This window comes from Antennarius striatus, chromosome 23 (genome assembly GCF_040054535.1).
Source record: "Antennarius striatus isolate MH-2024 chromosome 23, ASM4005453v1, whole genome shotgun sequence".
Taxonomy (NCBI): Eukaryota; Metazoa; Chordata; class Actinopteri; order Lophiiformes; family Antennariidae; genus Antennarius; species Antennarius striatus.
In genome coordinates this window covers 11211375-11235300 of record NC_090798.1, presented here as the reverse complement: position 1 = coordinate 11235300, position 23926 = coordinate 11211375, and the positions used below count along the sequence as shown (strand labels likewise).

Genomic DNA, 23926 nt, shown 5'->3' with positions numbered 1-23926 from the left:
AACGTTTGGGTTTGAGTGAAGTCTGAGCTGAGCTTAATGAGGATGCAGCTAATATTAGAATCTGCTAATATTAGGATCGCATCGCTTCTATTCATAAAAACATCTTCATCAGACGCATTCCAGGAGGAGGGAAGCTCCTGCAGGGTCAAGGCTTAATTATTCATGGCGTCGCAGCGCGAGACAAATCGATCAGGTGACTGATTTCGCACACCAGATGTGTTCAGACTGACGAGGATCCAGATTCCTGACTCTTCTGGATCACAAGACGATTTTGTCTTATTTAGCAAGAGCGCCAGACGATCCGACGGGCCTTAAACGCGCCGTTCCCACAAACAGCAGGCCTTCAGAGGGATGCTGTGTGACCAACTGTGGGCGTTTAAAGGCTAAACACTAAGGGGGTGTTTGATGATCCACATTAAGGCCACTATCAGACGGGGGGAGGATGGAGCTGGACCATTAAAAAACTACAAGCTGGCACCCCTCTGATGTCAACAGACCATGACCCTTTGACCTCTGATGCAATTTCTTATTTGCCGGTGTAAATAAAGTCCATGTCAGGTGCTTGAACCCCCCCCAACTGTCCCAACAGACGGCTGCTTAACGCTGGTGCTTTAAATGACGCGTCAGACTTCGGAGACTCATTGGTAAAAACATTTGGGTTCCCCCTTGACGTTCCAGAACCGTCTAATTACCAGCAGACAGTCAGATGGCTTCACTTCCTGGAAAGCATCAATCTTCATTGAGGTGGTAAGTTTCTACAAACGGCGCCAGATGCTTCCTCTGGGCGCCTCGAGGGAGGTGGGAACAGGTAAACAGTGAGTCACATGACTGACCAAAGATGTCCAGTCCGGTGACACGAGTCACGACTGCTGTGATCCTAATAATAGATCAGGGTGATCTGATTAGTCTTATCTTCGATGGGGTATTGATTTACCGCCCAAGGTGTCCTGAAATCTCACATTGGCTATCGGTACGTTCACCTTGACGAGGCTTTTCGCCCCTGCAGACATCGGTGGGTTGTCGACCCCGCCCGGCTGACAACCTCAGATGAACTTACTAACCGATGGAGGCGCAGGAGAAGCTCCGTCATTACTTTGGTGATCACTCTTTCCAGCCCGGAGAAGCGAGACTCAAACGCTCTCTGCATAATTCAAAAGTAGTATTTGTCAGATCCGGGTTGATCGGGAGATAAATCAGAGTCAAGAGTGAAATATGGTTTATTAATATGACACTAATGACCGACTGATTCCTTGCAGATTATCCGTCAAATGTGGAAAAATTAGCATGTTTTTGCAGAATTACCTTGAAAATTTCAATGTCATTTTTTAATTTAAAGCAGAAATGACGCAAGATGACGCAAACGTGACGTCACCTTAAACCAGACGTTCTCCTTCATGTATATAAGATCCAAGAATTGGGGCTTTGAGACGACGACACTGCAAAGGAAACCGTGTGATGGTCGTGGGCTTTAAGATAAGTGCGTTTTGTAACAATACAGTATTTTCCGCACTATAAGGCGCACCGACGTTGCGCCTTATATACGAACAAATGTTTTAGAATAGGCCATTCATTGAAGGTGCACCTTGTAGTCCAGTGCATTTTATGGTGCGGAAAATACTGTAATCCCTCGCGCATTTGCGCATCAACACGTGCGACTTCACCTTATCGCGGATTTTTAGTCGGTAGTCACGTGACACCGTACGCGGATGCTATTGGCTGATGGCATCCAGAAGTGCTACGTTCCGTGAGCCTCGGAACATAGCACACTTCTGTGTGGCAAAAAGGTAATAGAGATAGGTGGTTTAATATCAGTATGGGGAGGGTTCATAAACGTTTAAATTACCGTAAATAATAAGAAATAGTTTGTCGCTATACCGCGAAATCTGTATTCGTGTGTGGTTAACCACGAGTAACGAGGGCGCGCTGTACTTCGATTTTCCCGTTATGGTTGGATGTTGTTCTGGTACTTTTACTGGTATTTTTCTTCTTCCACTGAGTCGATTTGCCGTCAGACGTTCTGCGGTTGCTGCTGACAACCAGCGAGTCGGAGACACGACAGTCAACCAGGCAAGAGTCTTAAGTTATCCGTTTCCTGACTACTCAGCAGGCAAATCATTCTGTGTCTGTTAGATGTTCCCTCCCCGACAGCTGAAGTGGAGTTTGTTGGAAGAGAAGCATGGAGTAGAAGGAGCAAATAAAGAGGACACACTCCTCTCATTATCCAGCTTTCCTGCGAGTCAGCTGTCAATCACGGACCGGGCGTCAAGTCGGATGGAGTCCAGAACGTACGAGGTAATCATCAGGCAGGGAGAAGACACCTCCAGAGCCCGAAGCCCCCCCATCAGCTGCAATTGAAGTGCCGCTCCAACGCGGAGGAGGGACCCCCAGGCCACCGGAAGGTCAGCCGAAAACCCAATTACCAGCTTGTCAAACACCGACAGCGGGGGAAACTCGCCTCTGCAGACGCCACCAGAACAAACAGTGGGCGTCGCCCCGATGTGAGTGAGAAAATAAAACGTCAATCGAGGTCAACAGAACTTTGTTTTATTACCGTGGGACAAAACTAGAGAGCGGGGAATGAACCCAGCCACTGGGACCGTGAGGTTCATGAACAAAATTCTTCGTCGGGTTATAAAAATAGACGTTTATCTACAAAGGCAGCTGAGTGGCAGTCGTGATCTGAAATGTACAATAAAAATCTCTTCACAGTTTAACGGAGAGTGGGTTCTGACGCTAGTCTTTGGAGCGGAAACCGTCGCTACACGGTAGTTTCGTGTTTCCAGGAGCCTGTCTTTATGCTGGCTCCGCCCTCCGGGCCAATCAGGGGCGGCGGCGGTCCTTTCTCTTTGAGCGCCACCCCGTTTGGAGTCACCAGGTTCAGCCCGTACGACTTCGGTTGACTTTCTAGTTCTGGGCTGCCGGGTCGCTTCGCAGGACCGGAGTCTTTCCCTGAGCTAGAGGTGGTGGCGTTCGCCAGCCGCTCAGTCTCTATGGTTACCAGCGAGCCGTTCCCCTGGGTGCCGCCGCTGCCTCCCTTATCGGCGTAGCGGGAGCGGCGGGGCAGGCTAGCGCTGTCGCTGCTGTCCTGCTGCATCTGGCTCTGATGGCGCTCCCTGTAGGCCATGTACGCCGCCCGCCGGCTGTTGCGCGCCGCCATGTCGTAGTGGTGGTGCCGCCGGTGGGGGGCGCTCTGCACGCTGCTGTCCACGCTGGTGGGGAGGTCGTGGGAGTATTCCCGCAACACGGTCAGCCGACTCGCCCTGTGGGCACGCGCTCCGTTCTTGTGATGCCTACTGGCGTGTCCGTTTGCGGCGATCGGCGGGTTTTTGATGTTGCTGACGGGGCGGAACTGCACCTCGATGGGCGCCACGTGCATTTTAATTTCGTTGTCCAGCGAGTGTTCCGTCAGGCTGTCCAAAACGGCGGCGCCGTTGGCAGTCGGCGCCGGCTTGAACTGAGCCGCCTCTGCGTGCGTATTGGTCAGTTTGCTGCCGTGGGCGGAGTTACGCACACTGGGGCCGCTCTTGTTCGTGTACGACGAGTCGGCGCTGCTGTGCCCGCACTTGGTGGACTCCCCGTCCGCCCTGTCGGCCGACCCCGCCGTGGACGCCATGGCGACGCCCGGCTGAGGCAGGAGGACGTCCTCCTGCGCTGAGTACGCCCGTCTCCCAGAGCAACAAGCCTGCGACCAATAGCGCCTCATATCCTGCCTGTTGACGCAGTGGTGCGCCAACATGAACGCCCCCAGCGCCAGGGCGACCACCCCGAACAGACATGTGAACGCCAAGTCGAAGGGGTGATCTTGCGATATCGCCATGGCGCCGAACACCCAGAGGATGACGTAGAGTCCTAAAGCCCCCGCCGCCCCCATTAGCTGCGCGGCGAAGGTGTGCTCGTTCTCCAGCGCGGACCGGGGCACCACGTGGGGCGCGGGCGATGACGCCTCATTTGGCTGGAGCTGGAGGGTGAGGGGGTGACACTGGCTTCCGGCGCCATCCGGACCAGCCTCGGCGTTGACTAGAGACAGACGGCGCTGCTGCTCTTCAGACGCCTCCTTCAGCTCGTAGCGGCGTTCCGGGTGGCGGCGCAGTTGGAGCAGGATGCTGAGGAAGTACATGCAGTCCACGAAGATGATGAATCCCACCGGGCCGTAAAACGCCCCGATGCTGGGCTCCCACGCCATCCAGCAGCTAGACAGACACAGACGAGAGTCGTCACACGTTACACTTATAGTCGGGGTAACAGATGTGACATTTAGAGCTTCAACGTCTTCGTCTGCATCATCGTTAGTCACGTCACAAAGTTAGAACGACTCTGAAAGTCTTTCGCGTTTTTTGTTTTTTTTTTCACGCTAACTGTGAATTCATCTTGATTCTAGAAATTAATTAAACTCCAAAGACTTCAGACAGATTTGGGTCCAGATTTCTCAATTAGAACGCCGTGCTGCCGCCGTCTAAACAGCTGCCACTGTGGAGAGGTGGGGGTTGGGGGCGGCGTGGGGCTCGCTGGGAAACTGGCAGCAGTTTTTCGTTGCTTGGATGCACAAGCTATTAATAGGCCGTCGTCACCATAACTTCAGGGAATTAACTTTTTCTACCCGAATGAGATTATCGACTATTTACTAAAACCTGGTGGGGTGACGACCAGAAACGGCTCCCGAATTAAACGCTGATGTCCAGATGAAGCAGCGTCACGTTAATCAGAACGCCTCCTGGGGGGCAGGAAGTTTAATAGCTTTCCACACGGCGGGAACTCACTATGGGGCGCTGACCCGGCTGCCGTAGTTTTTGATGTTCGCCGCCGCAGTGATCCCACAGACGATGATGGGTATCCCTCCGCCGATCAAATAGAACCTGTTGGGAAAAGCACAGAGAGAGAGATGGAGGTAAAGGTGGGGGGGGGTCAAGTTAAAAACTCATCCCGCTAAGGAATAAAAAACATGTTCAGTCGAGCGCCTACAAAAATCGACGCAGTTGCCCAATCCCGCCGCTAGGGGGCAGCAACATACTGAAGTGCTTCATTTATCGAGGAAACCCTGAAAGCGCACATGAAACACATGGGTGACGTAAACGCTGTGTGGGCGTACCTCAGCATGGGCCGGGGGGGCGGCGGCGGCTCGTCCAGGTCTTCGTACCGTTTGGTTTTGCGCGTCACCTGTTTGTAGATGTTTCGCGCCGTAACGCCCACCCACAGGGCGCTGGAGAGGGTGGAGTAGTGCAGCAGGATGCCCACCTGGGAAAGGATGGATCGCACCATCATGTGTGTGTGTTTGTATGTGTGTACAAGTGTGATGGTGGAGCAAGATTGTGCGGCATCATGAGTTGAAACGTCACCCGGAGAGATTTATCTCTACGCCGGGGGGGGGGGATTGAAGGAATAAACAAAAGTTTCTTTGCTAAAATCTTTCATCCAGGTACTTTGCGCGTTCAAAAATGAATAAGTAATGTGTGTCAGTACAATACATCATGACGGGTGGGGGTGGGGCAGGATCCCCTCCAGGCATGGAAACGATCTACTCCATCTTTATGTATCTTCTCTACGTTTCCACAAGTTTTACGAGAGAAACGAACGGAGCCAAAGGCAACTTTTCAACTTTTTCACCGTTTTTTTTTCTCTTTACCTCTCTCGAAAACATCTGAAAACACTCGTTCATTTCTTGACTGCTGACTATTAACTTTTGGAGGCAGGCGCTAACAGCAGGAGCGTTGAGGGGAGTGTGGGTGGCGAGCGCTCACCGCCTGGCAGACGCTGGTGTAATGCGTCTGATTTATGCCGCCTACAAAGACCCCGCAGGTGAGGGAGATGTGGAAGCAGAGGTTGATCAACATGTGCCAAAACTTGCGGCTCACGCGGACGGACCTGGGGGGTCAAACCAGAGGAGGGATGTTTATTAAAGGAGGAACAGGATCAAAACCCAAACATTAAAGACGCGTCAGCTCTGACCTGTGATGGTAGATGTAGCTGACTATGATGGTGAGCAGGCAGAGGAGTAAGATGATGGAGGCGGCGTAGATGACAGGGTGTAGGGGCTCCACCGCCGGGGAGAAGAACTCCACGCTGCCGAGGTCCTGGAGAGATCAGGAGGGACTGGTTTCACATGGGTGTAACGCCACAACCAGGTGTAAACCAGTAGGGGCGAACCGGCCTACCATCAGCAGGCCATAGTTGCCCAGAGTGTTGCAGGATACGGTGGTGAAGTTGTCGTGGTGACCGAGGATGCGGCAGCCGTCGCTCTGCCAGCCACCGAGGCCTCCGGCCGCACTGAAGTTCCAGGAGGCGGGGACGGCGTCCGAGCCGTGGGCAAACCGCCTCAGCGTGACGTTGACTGGCATTTTCAGGAAGTGCAGGGAGATGCCGTCTGATGGGAAAGGGGGACGGCTTTAACTCAACTGAGTGGTAACTCGTCAGGATTGAGCTACGCGACCTCCTGGGCTCCTGTGGGGTTCAGTTTCATTAGTTTACGACTCACCGATGTTGGCCATGACGACGGGCGTGGCCACACTCCTTCGCTTCCCGCCGTCGGCCAGCTGGGAGGAGTTACTGGTGGAGGGGAAAAACTTGCCGTTCCGGAAGCCCAGCAGGTAGAGCTTGTAGACCGCGTCCTCTGCCGCCTGCCCTGGGAAGGCAACCTGGGTCAACAGAGACGGGGGCAGCTGCAGGGACGCCTCCACGATGGTGCTCTGAGGGGGCGAAAGCACGATTTCAAACATAAATTCTATTCTGTGTTTTGTGTAATAAACATTTACGGGTCTCGTTTGAGCGAAACGACCTGCTAAAACTACAGCGCTGCTCTCTGGGGCGCTGACTGACCTTGTGAAGGATGCTGGGGAAGGAGCTGGTGGTGTTGCACTTGAAGGTGAGCTGGCGGTCCTGCCTGGGGGTGCGTTCGGGGCTCGGCCTTAAGAACAGCACGCAGGTCATCCCGTTCCAGTCGCCGGCCCTGACGGCGTGAGCCTCCAGCGCCACGTTGGGGGACGTCTGGCAGGGAAGCAGAAACGTTAAATGATTGGGTTAAACACCGATGGTGCTGCTAGCAAAGGGGCGGAGTTAACGGGACCGACCAGGGAGAAGGCCTGCGCCGTGGCCAGGCGGTAGACGGCGATCTTCTGGAGGCAGGCGATGATGCGGGAGCAGGCCCTGGCTTCGCGCTGAGCCATCCAGAGGACCCTCTCGTCTGCTAGCATCAAGTTACTAGCCATGCTAACCATCACCCCCCCCAGCTGGGAGAGAAAAACACGTACAATTGAAGGGAAATGCATCCAAACGAATTAGAAGGACATCGATCTGATTGTCCTTGAAAGGAGAGACACCCCCCAACTGGTTGCCACTCACATCGCGAAACTTCTCCACAAACTTTCCGATCTTCTCAGTCATCTCGGCCACGAAGATGATGTCCATCTTGTCTGAAAAGTTGGCGGCGTCGGTGGTGCAGATCAGCAGGCGTTGGGCCCTGGCCACCACGTTGCTCTCATTTAGAGGCATCTGGATGAAAACGTGGATCCAATCAAAAGCGTTTGAAATGATTCAAGCAAAACCAGGAAGTAGAACAGAGTTTCTACAGGAAGTACGTCCGGGAACCGGACCTGGTTGATGACGTAAAGGAATCTTGTGACGTCTCTCTGGAACTGGCATCGGGAGTAGTCCTCTTCCGCCCACACCCCCTGGTGGTCGCAGTAGCGCCACGCCCGCTGATCTTCACCAGAGGAGCCCGAGTAGGCGGCGCCGCCGGACGGGAGTCTGCCGCAAGGGAGGTAGGATCTGATGCCCGCCAGGGTACGGGGCCACCTGGAGGGGGCCAAACCGGTCCACATTAACCGATATGTTGTCATGTAAGCAATGTGGGGTCATTATGACTGACTAAAAACCATCAAGTATTGCCCAAATTCAACCACTAGGGGGAGGCAGAGCACCTGAAATGACAGCCTTGTCTTCAGGTCTTAGTATTTCACGACTAAAACGTCAGTTACAGTTTTTGGATCTTTATCCTGCGGGGCTGCAGCGGGTTGTGAACGTATCCTACGTGTCTGCTCATTGGTGTGCACTAACTTGAACTCTCCCTTGTTGTTGGCGATGCGTTCAGGAGCGCAGTATTTGGCAGAACTCTCCAACACCACTATGTGGACGGTCCTCGTGGTGTTGCCCCTGCTCGTCCGGACCCGGCACTCCCAGTTCCCGGTAAAACCCGGCTGGATGTTGGAGATGGTCAAGACACTGATGGGATCACAGACAGGAAGACGGAAATGCTTTAATGGGCAGCGCCGAGCGACAAAACCTCAATTATACGATTTTGACGCATCATCCCTTTAATTCCCGTAATCCCAGTCCACCCATCCGCCTTAGAAGAGCGTAAACACCAGCGCTCGCCGTACCTAGCAATCAGAGAGCAGTTCTGCACCATGTGCTTTTCGATGAAGATGCCTTGGGTGGCGTCGGGCTTCACCATGCGGCCGTTCTGGTACCACAGCACCTGCATGTCCTCGGCGACGAACGAGGCCTGGCACTGGAAGGGCAGGCTGTCCCCCTGGAAGACCACCTGACGCTGGGAGGGCGTCAGCTCAAAGGAGGGCAGCTCCAGCGGAGCGTCTGAGGGAACCGGACAAACACTGCTGTGAATTCTGGGTGCTTGACGACTCCTGCTGCGTCGGAGTCGTGTGTTTCATAATCCCCATTGAGATGAGTGCCAAAGTGATAAGACGGGAGTTCATACAAACACGAGCAGCGCTGTGGAGGCCAGAGCTGCTCTTATCTCGCGTGTCATTGCACAAGCCCTTGTTCCCCAAACAGCAGCAGCCAGACTGACACCGAAACACACATTTTAAAGAGACAGTGCAGCGGCTGGGCTGTACCACAACTCCACTTAACTTATTTTAAATACTTTTTTTGGTACCAGTGCATGCAAAGTTTGTGATCTGTGTGTGTCCCTACTGCAGGTGAGGAGCTCCGGCCGGATGGAGGTGATGAGCTGGCCCTGGAGGGACTGGGGGTGGGAGCACTCTGTGTTCTTGACGACGATGTTCCTCTCTTTGAGCCAACGCAGCAGCCACTCCAGGTTGCAGTCGCACAGCAAATAACGCGTCTGAAATTCACTGTGGACGTATACACGCACACGCACACACACACAGACACATAGAAATGAATCACAGCAGGGTATGAGGCGGGAATCCACCAGTTATCAAGTTTTAAGTCACAAAAGATCCAGTTTGTACTCAAGAAACATGTTTTCTGCAATATTTTAAGGTTCACACATCACTGAATGGACTGGTTTTACTATATAGACCCAGGTGTATGTGGAGGCTAGTTGTACATACAGTGACTTTAGAGACACCAAGCTGTCAAACGTCCCCTGGGACAAGGAAGAAAACACGTTCCCCGTGAGGTTTCTGGAAAACAAGACATTGGTCACGTCTCCCAGGTCATTCATGATCGTTTTCACGTCCACACAAAAACGCTGCAGACTCACAGTCGGATCAGACTCGTGAGGCCCTTGAAGATGTCGACGTTCAGACAGCCGATGCTGTTGTTGGACAAGTCTCTGCAGGAAAAGATGGAAGTTTTGGGGTTATTTTCCTGCAGATTTCAGATTTAAGACAACCTGACAGCTACAACGGCTTAATGGCCCATCAATTAGCAAGCTGCATTCAGGCTAAGAAGCTACACGAGGCCTGGAAATCACATTATAGTCAGAAAAAAAAAAAAAAAGAAAAGGAAAAATAAAAAAGCTAAATATTTAAGTCTGAGTAAGCACGGCGGGATTATATAAAGAGCCAAATTCCAACAGAGACAGGTCGAGGCAAAGAGCCCAAAAATTCAGCTGACAGGTTTAAAGCTTTCAAGGTGATTTTTGATCGCGTCTTCGCGGAGCTCTGAGGTGAACCTCCACATCAAAAGGTAGATGATTAATGGCTGTGATTAATGTCAGATGTGACACGAGTGTGTGTTTCTTCTGTGGATGTCTCTGGCAAACATCAGATGGATGCCTTTGAGCCTCCTGACGCCTCTCTGAAGGATCGACAGACGGGTCCGGAGCCATCCGGAGCAAAGACCAACCCCACCTGGGTGAAATTCATCCAAGGTGCAAATATTCAGAGGTGCATGAGAGGAGGGGAACTTTAAAGAAGTATTTCACACCTGGGAGGACAGTTCGTCATGAATCTGGCTCGTCTCTGTCATAGAATCTTGAATCAGAGCAGAGTATCCGATATAATAACATATGCTAAAGCTACTAGCATGAAGACACGTAGGACTGTTGGACTCTTTCCAGATCGGAAAGAGTCCGATCTGGAAAGAGTCTTTCCTGATCGGACTCTAAATTGAGTCTTTTAATCTGCGGATGTGGTTTTGATATATTTTAGTGTCTGGATGTGTCTTTAGTTTATAATTAAATTTAGGTGCTTTGTTTAGCATCTTAAGGTCGGATAAAATGTTACTTGACGGGTGAAAGGTGTTCTGGGTTTTTCCTGTTGATGTGACACTGCAGTCCCAGGGGAATACATCGTACGTGATCGGGCCGTATCAAGCTTTAATCACCCCCCCCCATCCATGTTTACATTCTCTCATTTATTTGAGATGTGAGAAAGTCCGACGTGTCGGATGACAGACTGTCCCCTGAGGTCTCATGGTTTAACGGAGGGGGAGAACACAGAGCCTCACAAGGCAACTTCACCTCCGGAATCGAACCGTTCAGAAGACGGAAGCGTCTCCGGCGTTAACTTCACTCCCATCTTCAAAGACAAAAAAAAACAAACAGGGATGGATTCCAACCCTCAATGTCTGTGTTTACATTCCCAGGATCTGCTGCTTCTTCATCCGTTGCTCTTCTTCTTTCTTTTGTGGCCCCGCCCATTCTGAGTCCAGTGAGTGACAGCTACTCTTCTGAACCCGGGAGGGGGGCAGTTAGACTTAGCTACCACCCCAGGCTAATCCAAAAACCGTTCACTGGATTGGAACAAACCACTTTAGAATGTCGGCGTCACTCTGAGGCGATGAGGGAGGCCTGTGTGAATAGCTTGTGTGTGTGTGTGTGTGTGTGTGTGGTGAAGGTTTTGAGGCAGACATATAGGCAGGCCTGAATTCATCTGAGTGTGGCATGAACATAAGGGGAGGGGTTAGGGCCAGGAGCCAAGAAGCCGACTGCCTTCCTGTCTCTCCTGTACCACGGCGGCAGCGCTGAGCCTAAGTTTGTGTTGGCAGCAGATCGGCCGATTCTCCTTCCCTCTCATGCGAACACACACGAGACTCGAAGAACACGCAATTACACACGCAACACAACCCCGACGGACCGGGGTTTGACGTGTTCTCTGGCACGCAGGGCCAATGAAAAGCAGTCCCCCGAAAAGATGCCAGAGGAAAAGGTAACCCATTATCGTTATGTGACCTGTTAAGCAAATCCTCGTAAAGTTAGAATTTAATTACTATTCGTGACCACAAATGCCTTCATGCAAATGTCGAGCACACAAAACCACACAAAGAACACATAACAGAGACACACACACCCCATACCTCCATCATTACTTACAGTCTTTTCAGTGCCGGCAATCCAAGGAAAGCACCTGGTTCAATTTTACTGATCAAGTTACTCCGCAAGTCCCTGTGGGGGTAAAATATGAATTTTTAGGTCACGAGAAACCAAAACAGCTAAAAAGTCACGCTGCAGTAATCGGTCCATCATTAGTTAAACAGCAGAATTATCTGCAAATCAATTAGTCATCATTTCTGAGCAAACGGCTTTCATAAGACTGACTCATTGGGATCGTTGTGTGTTCCTGGACAATATCGACACTTTAGCAAACTCACAATGCGAACTGTTGGATTATCCAAAGAAATGTTTGACTTCAAGCAACAAGTAACATCGATAATTATTAGATCATTGGCTGCAGACTAATATTTGTGGTAGTTGTCATGTGATTCATGCTAATTAAACTTTCAAGCATTTTGTTCATCCTTCTGAAAGATGAACAATTTTATGAGTCAACAACACTGGTTAAGACTTTAGTTTTCTGCAGTAATCACAAGAAAACCACAAACCACAAATTAAAACAGGCGTCAACAAGACGGGGATGACTGCCCCGAGGACACCAAGATGAACATTCACCGACAATCATAATACGCATTCCTTTACGTTTTAATTTGAAGGAACCCAGAGGACCTCCAACCTCATCAAGAGCTGCTCTGAGACCGCCCTACCTCCCCCAGACAGACCCCCAGAACGCCCTCATCGAAGCTTCAAAAGCTCAAGGCCACAGAATTCCTGTGGTGTTCACCTGCAATGGCCCCGCCCACTCGCTCATTACAGTGACGTAGGGTAGGGGAGGCCTTCCCGTTGCCACCTGAACCCAACAAAGAGCCTCTGGGTAACTCTGCCTGTTTGATGTCGAGGACCAGTCATCTGAAGGCAGGTAGGTGGCCACAGATGTTTTGTCTGTGAGTTATCTTTCAGCTTGTTAAATCCTTTGATGTGAGCTGGCAGACTTGGTTTCAATGCGTGGGAGTGATGAGGTGATGGACGAACCCCCCCACCGCTCCCGCCCACTCTCAACATACCCTTGCGGCCACTTCCAGGAGCGTGCACGGACGGCAAAAACAACCACGCTTAGTCTACTAATTTGCTTGTGGTGGAGGTTATTTTACTTTCATGTCACCCCCTTTGCTTGATAACGTTGAAAGAGAGCCGGACGCACACATCATCGGCCGTCGTGGCCAACTTCTGATGTAAACTGACTCATGAGTCAAATATGTCCTCTGCTCCAGGCCACATAATTAGATTTAACCAAATAACAAAGAACAGAATGGCAGTCAGTACTGTTGGTGTTTTCACTCACATGAACTCATGTAAGAACATTCCAAGCCGAAAATTCAGGTTTGGTTTTTTGAAAGATCTGATATTTAGAATCTGCTTCAGCGGATTCTGAAGGTTACTGACGGACATTTACGGTCTTTACATCTGAGCTACCAGTCACACTGAGAAAACTGTGACAACACATTTCAGCTAACACCACTACTAGTACAATGAAACTCGTGAAGGGAGTGAGAATTGAACCAAGCAATACCCACAGCTGAACTTTAGAGAATTCAAATCTACGAGGAGAGAAAAATGCCTGGTTTTACTTGACATCTGAAGTTTGCGAGAGAACTGGCAAAATATATGTTAATGTCTTCCAGAACTGTTCTGGAGCTGGCACCAAACCTGAGGGTTGGCTTTTGCAGCTGCTGCCAATTGAAGGGGAACAAACAGAGTCTTCCAAAGGTGTTATTTAAACTGATATTAAAACTCCTCTGAGGTGAAGTTGAGATGAATTGAAGGGGTTTTTTTTTCATGTTGGGCTGTCATCATTTCCTGGCACGTGGAAGGAAATATGGAGGCTTCCTGGCACCGAAGGAGGGAGTGAGGTTGCTATGCAAGCCTTCGCTTGAAAAGAATCCTTTACTGCAAGGATCTTAGCTTTAAGCCGGACCATGTATCTTCTGGATCAAGCATAAAACCTACCACTTATATTTAATACTAATTTCAGAAAACACCATTAATCGGTTCAACAAGTTGAAGGACTCAACTGTTGCAGCCTCGAACAATTGGGTTTGGACATTAATGTTGAGTGTGTAATATTAGCTAACTTTCGCGAGCTTGATCGAAATACTATTCCTGTTAACCTATGCTACTACAATTATTAACTTAATGTTAGTGAAGTACTATTTCTATGCTACCTATGCTACTTGTCCAAATCCAAGGATTCACTATGTTGCTGATTCTTAGTAGGTAGTCATGTGATACCGTACGTGCATGCCATTGGTTGAAAACATCCGTGTGTGCGCTGTGTTCCGAGACCCACTGAATGCAGCGCACTCCCGCGTATTGAAGAAACACTTTTCTTTAATACAAAAGTGCTTCAAACAGTCTATTGGAGTTTGAGACAAGGTAATACAGATAGAAGGGGGTTTGATATCATTTTGGGAGGGTTCATAAACGTTTAAATTACCATAAGTAATAAAATAAATGTTTGGTTGCTATATCGTGGAATTTCGTTTTTCGCGGGTGGTCCTGGAACGCATTAACCGCGAGTAACGAGGGATTACTGCACTCTGCTTCACCGGAAGGTAACGTTAGCAAAGCAGCCATAACAGATGGCAAACATATGATAACAGCACTTCAAATTCCATTTGTCCATCATGTTGACTGTGGAAGACTGATGCCACTTGCTACCCGACCAAGAGGAACGGTGTGAAAAGCAAAAAAAAGACATGACATAATTAAACATGTCAACAAGTTAGAAAACAGTAGCTACCGCAAGGTTTTGGTTAAGATAACCAAAGTGTATACACCAAATGACAATCAGCGTTCTGCTTTTTAAAGCCATACGGCAATGCCAGCTTCAAACTAACTTCATGCTTGTGTATAACTTCCTGAAATACTGACTTGCCACAAGTATAGAGGTGTTGGTGAATAGACAACAATGAATTCTTTGCACTGCACACAGGAGTGGTTATCCCTGTTCTGATTTCCACAATGAGCATTCCTCTTCTGCAGTGGATTTAGTAAGGAATTAGCATGTGACGGTTGCCTAGCTTGGCTCCCAGTTCTATGAGGAGAGTGATAATGGGGATTCTGTGTGGCTTATTTCCAAGCAGGGGCACCTTTGGCCCCCCGACAAAACACAGCAGTCTCCACAGTTACTTTGCGATTTCATGCAGAGCGCTGGAGAGGCGTAATCAATTCTCTACTCCTCTCCGGCGCTCACCGCCAGCTGCTGTCTTCACGACTGCACACATTTAGTCCAAATGAGGGAGCGTTTCTTTGTGGAAAGGGGCGATAGAGACGGGAGGCGGGAGGGGTGGAAGGCAAGATGGAGACGCTGGGATCATTCAAACAAACTTGGGGTTTTAGTAGAAAAGGAGGGACTGTGACTGCAGGCCAATGTGGTGGTGGGGGGTAGGGACGTTTCATACTGCTGGCACCTTTGGCCTGGGCTTGGCCTCATTAAAATGACAAAAGACGGAAAGCTTTCTCAAAAGCCTGGTTTCAATGGTTGATGGTGACCAGGAGAGGACTCTGAGGCGTAATGAGGGCTGCCATTGGAGGTAAACTCCCCTAGAAGAACACGACGACGGGCAGAAAAAGACTTTACAACCAAATTGACCGGTCGTTCACAAACAGAGCACTTCAAGTGTCTTAAAGCCTCGTTGGTGGAGGTGGATCAAAGCTTCAGTCAACAGCCTCCTGTTTATCCTGTAGGCCTGAACATGTGACCCAACTCAAGAGCCCTGGGTGGAATTCTCCAAACCATACAATCTACGAACGTACAAAATCCTCGACAAACAACAGAAACTGTGCCTAAAGGTTTTTAGATCACGTATGGCCAAGAGAACAGGAAGCACATCCGTTTTCTGTCAGGTTTAGAATGAATGGCCACTAATGATTAATTATTCCCGACAACTGGGGGCATGTATGGACTTCTAGAGTAACGCCGCTGGCTAATGTGATGTCTTGTGTTTTCCTGGTCTTTCTAACCGGACTGGGAAGCTCAACAGTCCTTAGAATTCCATGTCAGTGCAGTCATGTGTTATTGCAGCCTTGGGTAAAAGCACGGCCATTAATGGTCTGGTTATTTTATCTGCATGAGGCCATTCAGGAGTGATAAATCACCCACAGCCCGTATGCGCAGGCCCTGAGCCATTTTCTTCAAATCTCTGTAGGAAGGAGACACGGGTGATGAAATTCCAATCCACAAAGTCAGATTCACACGGCACAAAGGGGATCTGTATGTTGTTCAAGGAATTTCAGGATATTTGCGGTAAGCGTCTTTGCCGCCTCCAACCAAAACCTCCTCCTTTTCAGCTCAAGAAGGTGAATGAAAGTGCACACAGTCTGTTTTCCATGAGTTGGCGAAATGTTCCTGCTCTAAACTAGGTTTCATAACCAGAATACCTGAGCAGCTGTATGTTGAGGGCATGTCACCAGGCAGATGACAATCAACCCTTGGGCTGTAACTATTATTAGCCACATCTAGCATTATCTCCTGTGTTGAACCAGAGTCTGATGTTGTTTACTCAATGCTGCGTGGATACCTGCAGATTCTCTATGACCTGGATGTTCCAGAGACTGTAAGATATCAAATCTTAAGACTTGTTTGCTGATATTTCACACAGCCGACATGTTTCTTTTGCAAATTAACTACGATTAGTTCACTTATTATAAGTGTGATTCTTAATCTGAGCAAAAACAGACTTCAGGATCGTCTGTAAACAAAAGACATGATCATGTTCACGCAAGTCACTGGAAGAAAATAGAAAAGGATAGGAATACTTACAGTTTTTCCAAAGTTGACAATCCAAAGAAGGATGCATTTTTGAGTTCTTGAATTTTGTTGTTGTTTAAAATTCTGCAGGGGGAAAAAAACAGGCATAAATGCAAAGCAAAAGAAAATTAAATTGAATAAATAGGAAATCAAGGCAGTGCAACATGTATTGCATCATGTCTGCAAAAATGCACCAAAAGCACTTGTATATAACTTTTCTTTTCTTATCATGATACTGTTGGCTGCTGTTCCTGAACTCATGACACTAAGTCATATTTTATACAGGCCAGTATTAAAACATTTAACAAATAACAACATTCATCACATAATAGAGCAGAACAGTAGCCGACCAGACACCAAGTGCATGATTTAAATTACGAAACTAGATTCAAAAGGATTCTTTTTGTGATGAGTGGAACACAGACACACCTCTACTTGTTGACAGATAACAATATTAAGTCTCCGTTTTTGTCCTCAAGAGGCTCTTAGCTTCCAGCCACAGATTGTTCCCCGCCGCCAGGAAGAGATTAGAAGACAAACAACGTGAACTTCAGCAGGGGAATTCTTTTTTCATCGAAAATTGGCAGCACCTGAGTGCTCTTGAGACACGCAGCGAATATGAGATAAAGAGTGATGAACATTTAAACTTCAGCCGTCAAATGAATTCTAATCTGATCTGAAGCAGCAATGATTCACTGCTGATGCAGTTTTTTACTGTCCTTTTAAGTAAATGTAATTTGTCTTTGCTTAAGTACAACCATAAGATGTATAGCATGAACTAAGAAGTTAGCCACATCCTTACATCTTTTAGGAAAACTGGAAATCAACCACTAACATTTTAGAGAGGATTAAACGACAACAAGTTTTCATAATGTAGAAAAATCCCCCACACAAGATACACATCTGGTTCCATGACAAATCTGTCAATGTTTTCAACTTTATCACAGAAAAAAATAAAAGCTAGCTTGACAAAATTAAGTGTGAATTTTTTATTGTTTCCAACTTTGGTAATAAACCAGTTTTATTACCCGCTTTATTCCCCAGTCCTGGATCGTTCCAGTCCTTCTCTTGCTCTACAGAGTCAATAGCGACGTTAACTCCGAGCACAAAACTCAAGCAGGGACTTGTGGTGAGCTTGTTTCTGGCCAACGAGGAGGGTTTGTGGTGTGTAAGATGCATGCTAGTGGCACCCACAGCCCCGGGCCAGATTGGACTCATTATGGAGTGTTGAGGAGTTGTTTTATGACAGGGTTGGACAGTGGAGACTCGTTGGAGATTTGTTGCTTGGCTTTCCGCCGCTCCGAGAGACTGCACACAAAGAGTTTCTGCTTTAGGCCCCCCAATTCTCAAAAGGAAGAGGTTAACACACACACACCAATGCAGAAGGTTGTGCACTTCTAGTGTCTGCGTGATCGAATGACATAGATGGAGATGTTGGGTCTCCTGAGATTGTGGTTGGAAAAGCTTTCGTATATTGAAGAATAGTGATCTCACAAAGGGATATCACTTATCACGAGTCTTGCGTGAGTTTAGGAATGTGACGCTCAATCCGATTCACATCATGATGCACAAACACCTCACAAATCAATAAACCACAGTGTTGGGAACAGGAATTACAGTAGCCGATCTATCAGCCGAATGCCAATTTGCAGTCAAATCTGGTCAAGTCAATTTTATTTATTCCAAATTTGCCTCAAGGAGCTTCACAATATCTCCAGCTTGTCACCATTGGAAAAACTCACTGGGAAACTTGAATGGGAAAAGAAATAGGAAGGAACCTCAGGAGTATCTACTGAGGATGGCATTCTTCTTCCAGAATGGAAAGACATGCAATATCATGCCTTCAGAACAGACCAGAGGAGTCCAATTACTGAATTAGACAAATTTCAATATAATTATATAAATACATGCGAAGGACATGATCCAGAAACTTCTTTCATGTCAAGCCAAACAAGCATGAAGCTCAGTTACACAAGCTTATGCCAATATGTTGTCTTCAAAACCAGGACTGACAATTAGCGTTGTTTCACAGCACCGATTAATTACTCATGAGTCAAATTACAGGAGGCCCGACACCGGCTGCCAAAACAGGAAAACGTCGAAAGCAAAGCAGCCGCAAGTACGACCCTTCATGGGTTCCATGAGGCTCGAACGAGTCTGTCGTCCTCACAGAAAGTTAGATAATTGAGTTTACAAAATAGATTATGAATTTTAAACAACGTGTCTCAGGAATAAATAGTCTGACTGGGTAAATACACAAGTCTAGCCTAGCGACTCTACTGGATGTCAAAATAAATCAGCTAGAAAGAGTTCTCCGAATCATGACCCATTTTCTCTGCCTTTAACTGGATGCTTTCTGATACAAGCCATGTTCCCGTCTTTTCCTGTGACAGGCGTGTGATCTGCGTATGTTGGAAACCGCTTCGTCTGCAAAACGGAGTCTTCTTTTTCACATGGCTTCAGTGGGAAAGAAATATCAGCAGTCCATCCAAAAATATAGTTGTGTAAATAGGAATCTGAATAGTGAGCAGGGCCATTTAGCCGCCAGCGTCTCCAGCGGCCTTGAGACGTCTGCAAATATACCATCTCCAGACACCCAGGCAAATGAAGTGTCTCTGGAAGTCCTTTAGGCTAGTCCTTAAAAAAAAAAAAAAAAAAAACAACGAAGAAAGTCAGCTTTATCTTGATGCAGAGATAAGACCTGCCAGGAACGAACTGCTTGGGGAACAAACCCAACCTCATGTCCCGTTTCCTGATATTGCCGGTATAAATCTCAACAACATTTATGGAAAGGCTTTCACAATGACTCAGACCGTAATAAAATACATTGGCCTGGATTTCATTTTGCTTTCAAAGGGAATAACAAATATCACCTCTGAAAGCCCATACACCTCTGACTTTAGGTACATTATCCAGAGTAAACAGAACGAAAATGGACAATCACAACACAATGCCCTCACAAACCGTAGCCCCACAATGTTTTCAGGACCAATTGACTCCCTCTAAACACTTTATTCTATGCGAGAGGCTTCCAAACATAGGACTCCCAGGAGCTATAAGTCTATTAATGGTCTTCAAATAAGTTTCAGGCTCATAAAACCTCTTGTAGAGTAACTTTCTCTAACTGTACTGGATGGAAAAGTGGGCCCCAGCTCAGGTGGTAAAGGGAGCTGGTCCAATGGCTGAGATGCTGTATCTTGCCAAGGTAATACTTGTGGTTAACCAGCAATTTTTCGTTCCATAAACGATCCAAGTATGGAGGTTTTTCTCCAGTATTTTGATTTAGAAGGGTAGTTTTTTGTTGTTGTTTTGTTTTTTACTTGTAACCGTAATTAGGTCATGCATTTGTAAAGCTGCAAAAAATGGGAAATTGTTGTGTTATAAAGCTCTTTGCGATATTTGAAAAAGCACAGAAGCTCCTGCAATGGTTTTTAACAGCATCCAACAGGTGAAGTCACTCGAGCCGAGGATTCTCTTCTGGTTCTATGCCTGAATGTAAAAATGATCCACAGTGAAAGCAGATATGAATAAAACAAACCAGTAAAATTTGCGATGCACAGCCTTCACTCATATATTTATGCACTAGAGTGGATTTTACATAGCCTGAACATGCAAGATGACGGTTCATCACCTCGACCATGAAATTTTGATAGCTACTAGTAGCTAGCTCAAAGCAGAAAACTGATGGTGGTGACTGATGTGCGTCAACTTTGGGATTTCCCCCTTTTATTTCTAGGACTAGCCTCACCATGATGATGGTAGGCTAGTCAAACAAACACTTGAAATATCATAACCCAGTGGCTTTTTAATGCTGAGACACGACTGGCATCCAGATTCATGGCACATTCCAAGCTAATGTGTCTCTGTTTACTACAGAACTTATTCAGGAGCTGAAACCTAGGCGGAAACCTCCAGAAACCTCGCCAAAAGGAAGTCAAGGCTCAGGGAAAACAGGTGAGAATGTAGCTCCAGTTCCCAGTTTGCACTGCAGCGAAACAAGATAGTTTACGACACTCCAATGAGTCATCAAACCGAGGGCACTGTTGCTGCTGCGAGGGAGGAAATCCCAGCGCTCTTCCCAACATTAATCCTGGGCTGCTATTCAGAGGACAAAACCAGGTGCTCTGACTCGCACTGTCGATTTCAGGCGCTCATGTGAATAAATTAAGCTTGAACCCAATAATACCCGCATGGAAATGTGAGCCCAGAACACTTAAATATAGCGTAAATGAAACTTAAGCAGGTCAACTAAAATAAACAATGCACACACCCATATACCGATGACCAACTCAACCTGATTTAGCCTTCTGCGCGGGGCGAAGGATAAGCCTGGGATGTCGAATGGAGGAAGACGACGCCGACACGGTGGAAAACACCAGCTGTAAACACAGTGGTGTCATTTCCTCTCAGATTACTCTGGCATGCAGCATCATTCGGAGAGCACGGATCTGAGGAATGCATCGTTCATTTTGGCCCACAGAGAGTCATTCAAGAGCAGAGCTGCACCGAGAATCGACACGTGATTTATCACTTTCACATTCGGCAAAATAATTAGATCATCAATGACGCAACTGGTCTCATTCGGACAGTCAGAGTTTAAATACAAGGCACTGAGTTTATATTTTGCTTTTGCACAACAAGCGACAATGCCAGGAATGTGGGATTTGCTTTTTGCAAACAAAGATAAGTAATTATGGGTCATTTTCCAGTCTTTTACAGTAGTGGAGACCACTGCCTCAGTTTGATGTAGTCCAGGACAGCTGTAAGTCGACAAGGGCCAACGCAGCGCTGTACGTGGGAGAGCCGTAATACTGCTACCGCACCTTTGGAGAGCGCTGGTTAATCTGACAGATTATAAATTACCACCAAAACACTCCAGCGGATGACGATAAACCCAAATCCAAGAAAATAACAATGGAGAGAGGAAGAGATTCCTGGGAACTGGGCTGCTTCCTGTCCTTTGTTCTTCAGAGGCCATCATCCATGCTCCAGCGCTAAAGCTAGGTTCTATCTCTGGACAATCATTCTCACATAATTTGGACTTTGTGCTTCAGTAACCGATGACTTGAATCATCAGAAATATTCATGTTATCTTTTCTGTCCAAAAAACCTGAGTCATCGCTCAAACACTGGTGCAAACGAACATCCATGGAAAGCACAGCTAAAGATATCAACATGTTCGACTTTGTCAAGTCCTCCAAAGTGAAGCACATGTGGTAAACAGGTTAAAACAAGCTCTCTCCCTTCACTTCCCAGCCTGTCTTCTCCCTTTCTTTACCTCCATGGAACCTTTTATTTGCTCTCCAGCCTGGTACTCTCATGTTTCTTCTCATCACTCATCACCTCCGAGCTACAAGTGCAGCAAACACAGAGGTCGGACTTTGTCTTAGTAGAAAATCTCAATCCGTGCCTTTCGAAAAGCAGCTCCACCCGTTTCCAGTGGGTTCCTCAGGTGTGTTTGCCAGGAAGACCACACAAAGACCAACAACTGCACCTACACAAACGTTTTTGTGGGGGACGTACAACCACAGCGGCTGCATCTAAATCCTTAAGTTGAGCTTTACTTGACTAGGATTGGTTAACTACCAGTTAGTAGTGGTGTCACCTACAGGGTAAAACATCAGGTATCCTTCGCTGAGTTGTCATCACAGTTCCAGGTTCCTTTTATTGATGTCAAATAGACCTAAATGACGTTAAAGTTGACCACTTGAGGAATATATGCAAAGTAGGTCACGTGACCTTCAGTGGGGAGGTCATGTTGTCACTGGTGATTGTTGGTCGGTTTCTTTGCAGTGTTGCTGCAGAACTACTTCATGAGGAGTTGATTGGTAACTTTTACGAAGAAGAACCCGAAGCGGATCCAGATGACACCGTTTTTTGCTTCCTTGAATATTTGGACTTTTTGGAATAATTGAAGTCTACTACACATACACAGCCAGACAGAAGGGTTGTGCATGCAGACAGGAAGAATGGTCACCCGTAGTGCAAAGGTGGAGGGTGTGCCCTCACCCAAACTTCTGAGGACACCCATCTGATCCCAAACTCTAGGGTTACTTTTCATTGCATTATGAGTGACATTATGTGGTTCAAACATCATGTGGTCATGATCAGAACCCACCCATGAACCATGCTTCAGTCACGTGTTGTGATAACGGGACATGGCAACACATTGGGGGAGTACTCACAGCGTGACGGTCCTGTTGGGGAAGGAGTCCGGGGGTAACACCTGCCGGAGCTCCATGTTGCTGCACACCACCCTGCGGTCGGACGGCTGGCCTCTCCCGCCACTCTTGGAGCGTTCATCATATGATTTACAATCAGATGACACCGTGGAGCTGCCGCAGCCGCCAAGCAGCAAAATCACAAGCAACTGCAACGGAATCATGTTCACACAGGGCCCAAAACAAAAAGACACCCCGGACTGTCTCGGTGCTAAACGGGGGGTTGATTCGGGGTGATCCCGCTAAGAAATCCAGATGTCGCCACTCTCTTGTTCGGCTCCAGCGAGCCCTCCTCCTCCATGTCTCGCTCGGCTTCCCCTTGGCTCGGTGGAGTTCGGCCCGATAGAGGTGTCCTCCTCCACCGATCCACTCATTGAGGCTCCTCCGGGGGGGGGTGATGTTCGCTTCCTCCAGACGCCGCGACCCGCAAACGTTACATGCCGAGTAAGCTAGCTCCTGTCCCGGGTGGAGAGGGTTTCTTTGTTGGCAGTGGCGTGGAGGGGTGTCCGATCCAGAGGGATGTTGATTCGTACGAACTTCCAACTAAACTTAAAAATACTTTAAAAGCTAAAAAAAACAACAACAACAACAACAACAACAAATATCTCAGTAATTTGAACGAAACCTCAACTGAAACAAAAGCGAGTCAACTTTCCGCCTCTCCCTTTTTCTGCGCGTCTACATGCTATTATTTTGGAGGAGAGGAGAAAAAAAAAAAAAGAAAACGTTTACGAAACTTTTAACATGAAAAATGGTGACGTCAATTAAGTTAAACGCTGCGACATTTATAAAACACGAACTCCACGTCGTTGTTGTGCGTCTTGCCAGCCTCCCCGCGTCTTTGGAAAGTACTCCGAGCTAGTTTTCTGTCCATTGAGAACTCCTCTTCTAGCGTCCTGCCCCGCGAGCCTCCGCCGTCAAGCCGGATGTAACGCGGCGAATATCCGGTTTGCCCTTCACAATAAAATCCCCACGAGAAGTGCTTAGGCTATTACTTTGTAGGGCGTGCTTACAGCTGCTGTTGCGCACTCGAACTTCCGCCGTGTGTTCATAACTAACATGCCTTAAAGGCATAATAACGCGACTATTTCCACTTGTATACATTTAATGGCTCTAATGCATTTAGCAGCTATCAAGACATGATATAAAACAGGATGAGCAACTGCAAGTAATACTAATTCAAACCCTGTTTACATAAAGTTTATCGGCAAAACTATTTTACAACTGTTAGAAAAAGAAAACAACTCATGAAAAATTTTAATATCTCACGATAGTAGTGTTTTATATATATATATATATATATATATATATATATATATATATATACATATATATATACTTGAATCCATTTCAAAGGTTTATTATATATATTTATATTTATATATATATATACTAAACATAATAATATATATAATAACA

The 23926-nt window shown here is 47.5% G+C and overlaps 1 protein-coding gene across 1 annotated transcript; it reads right to left on the bottom strand.

The window, feature by feature from the left end:
- Window positions 1-2528: 2528 nt before the first annotated feature.
- On the bottom strand, window positions 2529-23408 carry adgra3 (adhesion G protein-coupled receptor A3). Its single transcript, XM_068307846.1, has 19 exons — window positions 22472-23408; window positions 16299-16370; window positions 11516-11587; window positions 9461-9532; window positions 9309-9380; window positions 8926-9086; window positions 8370-8583; window positions 8047-8211; window positions 7584-7785; window positions 7333-7482; window positions 7062-7220; window positions 6811-6978; window positions 6470-6680; window positions 6150-6358; window positions 5944-6068; window positions 5736-5859; window positions 5087-5232; window positions 4758-4853; window positions 2529-4190 (listed from the first exon to the last, which is right to left on the bottom strand). The coding sequence occupies exons 1-19, from the start codon at window positions 22669-22671 to the stop codon at window positions 2759-2761; spliced, it is 4050 nt and encodes a 1349-aa protein (XP_068163947.1). The 5' UTR covers window positions 22672-23408; the 3' UTR covers window positions 2529-2758.
- Between the last annotated feature and the right edge of the window lie 518 nt (window positions 23409-23926).

Coding starts and splice junctions, on each gene's coding strand:
- adgra3 (XM_068307846.1), bottom strand. CDS start 22,671: ATGATTCCGTTGCAGTTGCTTGTGATTTTGCTGCTTGGCGGCTGCGGC. Junction 7,483..7,583: donor TCCTTTACGTCATCAACCAG/GTCCGGTTCCCG, acceptor GTTTTCATCCAG/ATGCCTCTAAATGAGAGCAA. Junction 6,359..6,469: donor CGTCGTCATGGCCAACATCG/GTGAGTCGTAAA, acceptor CTTTCCCATCAG/ACGGCATCTCCCTGCACTTC.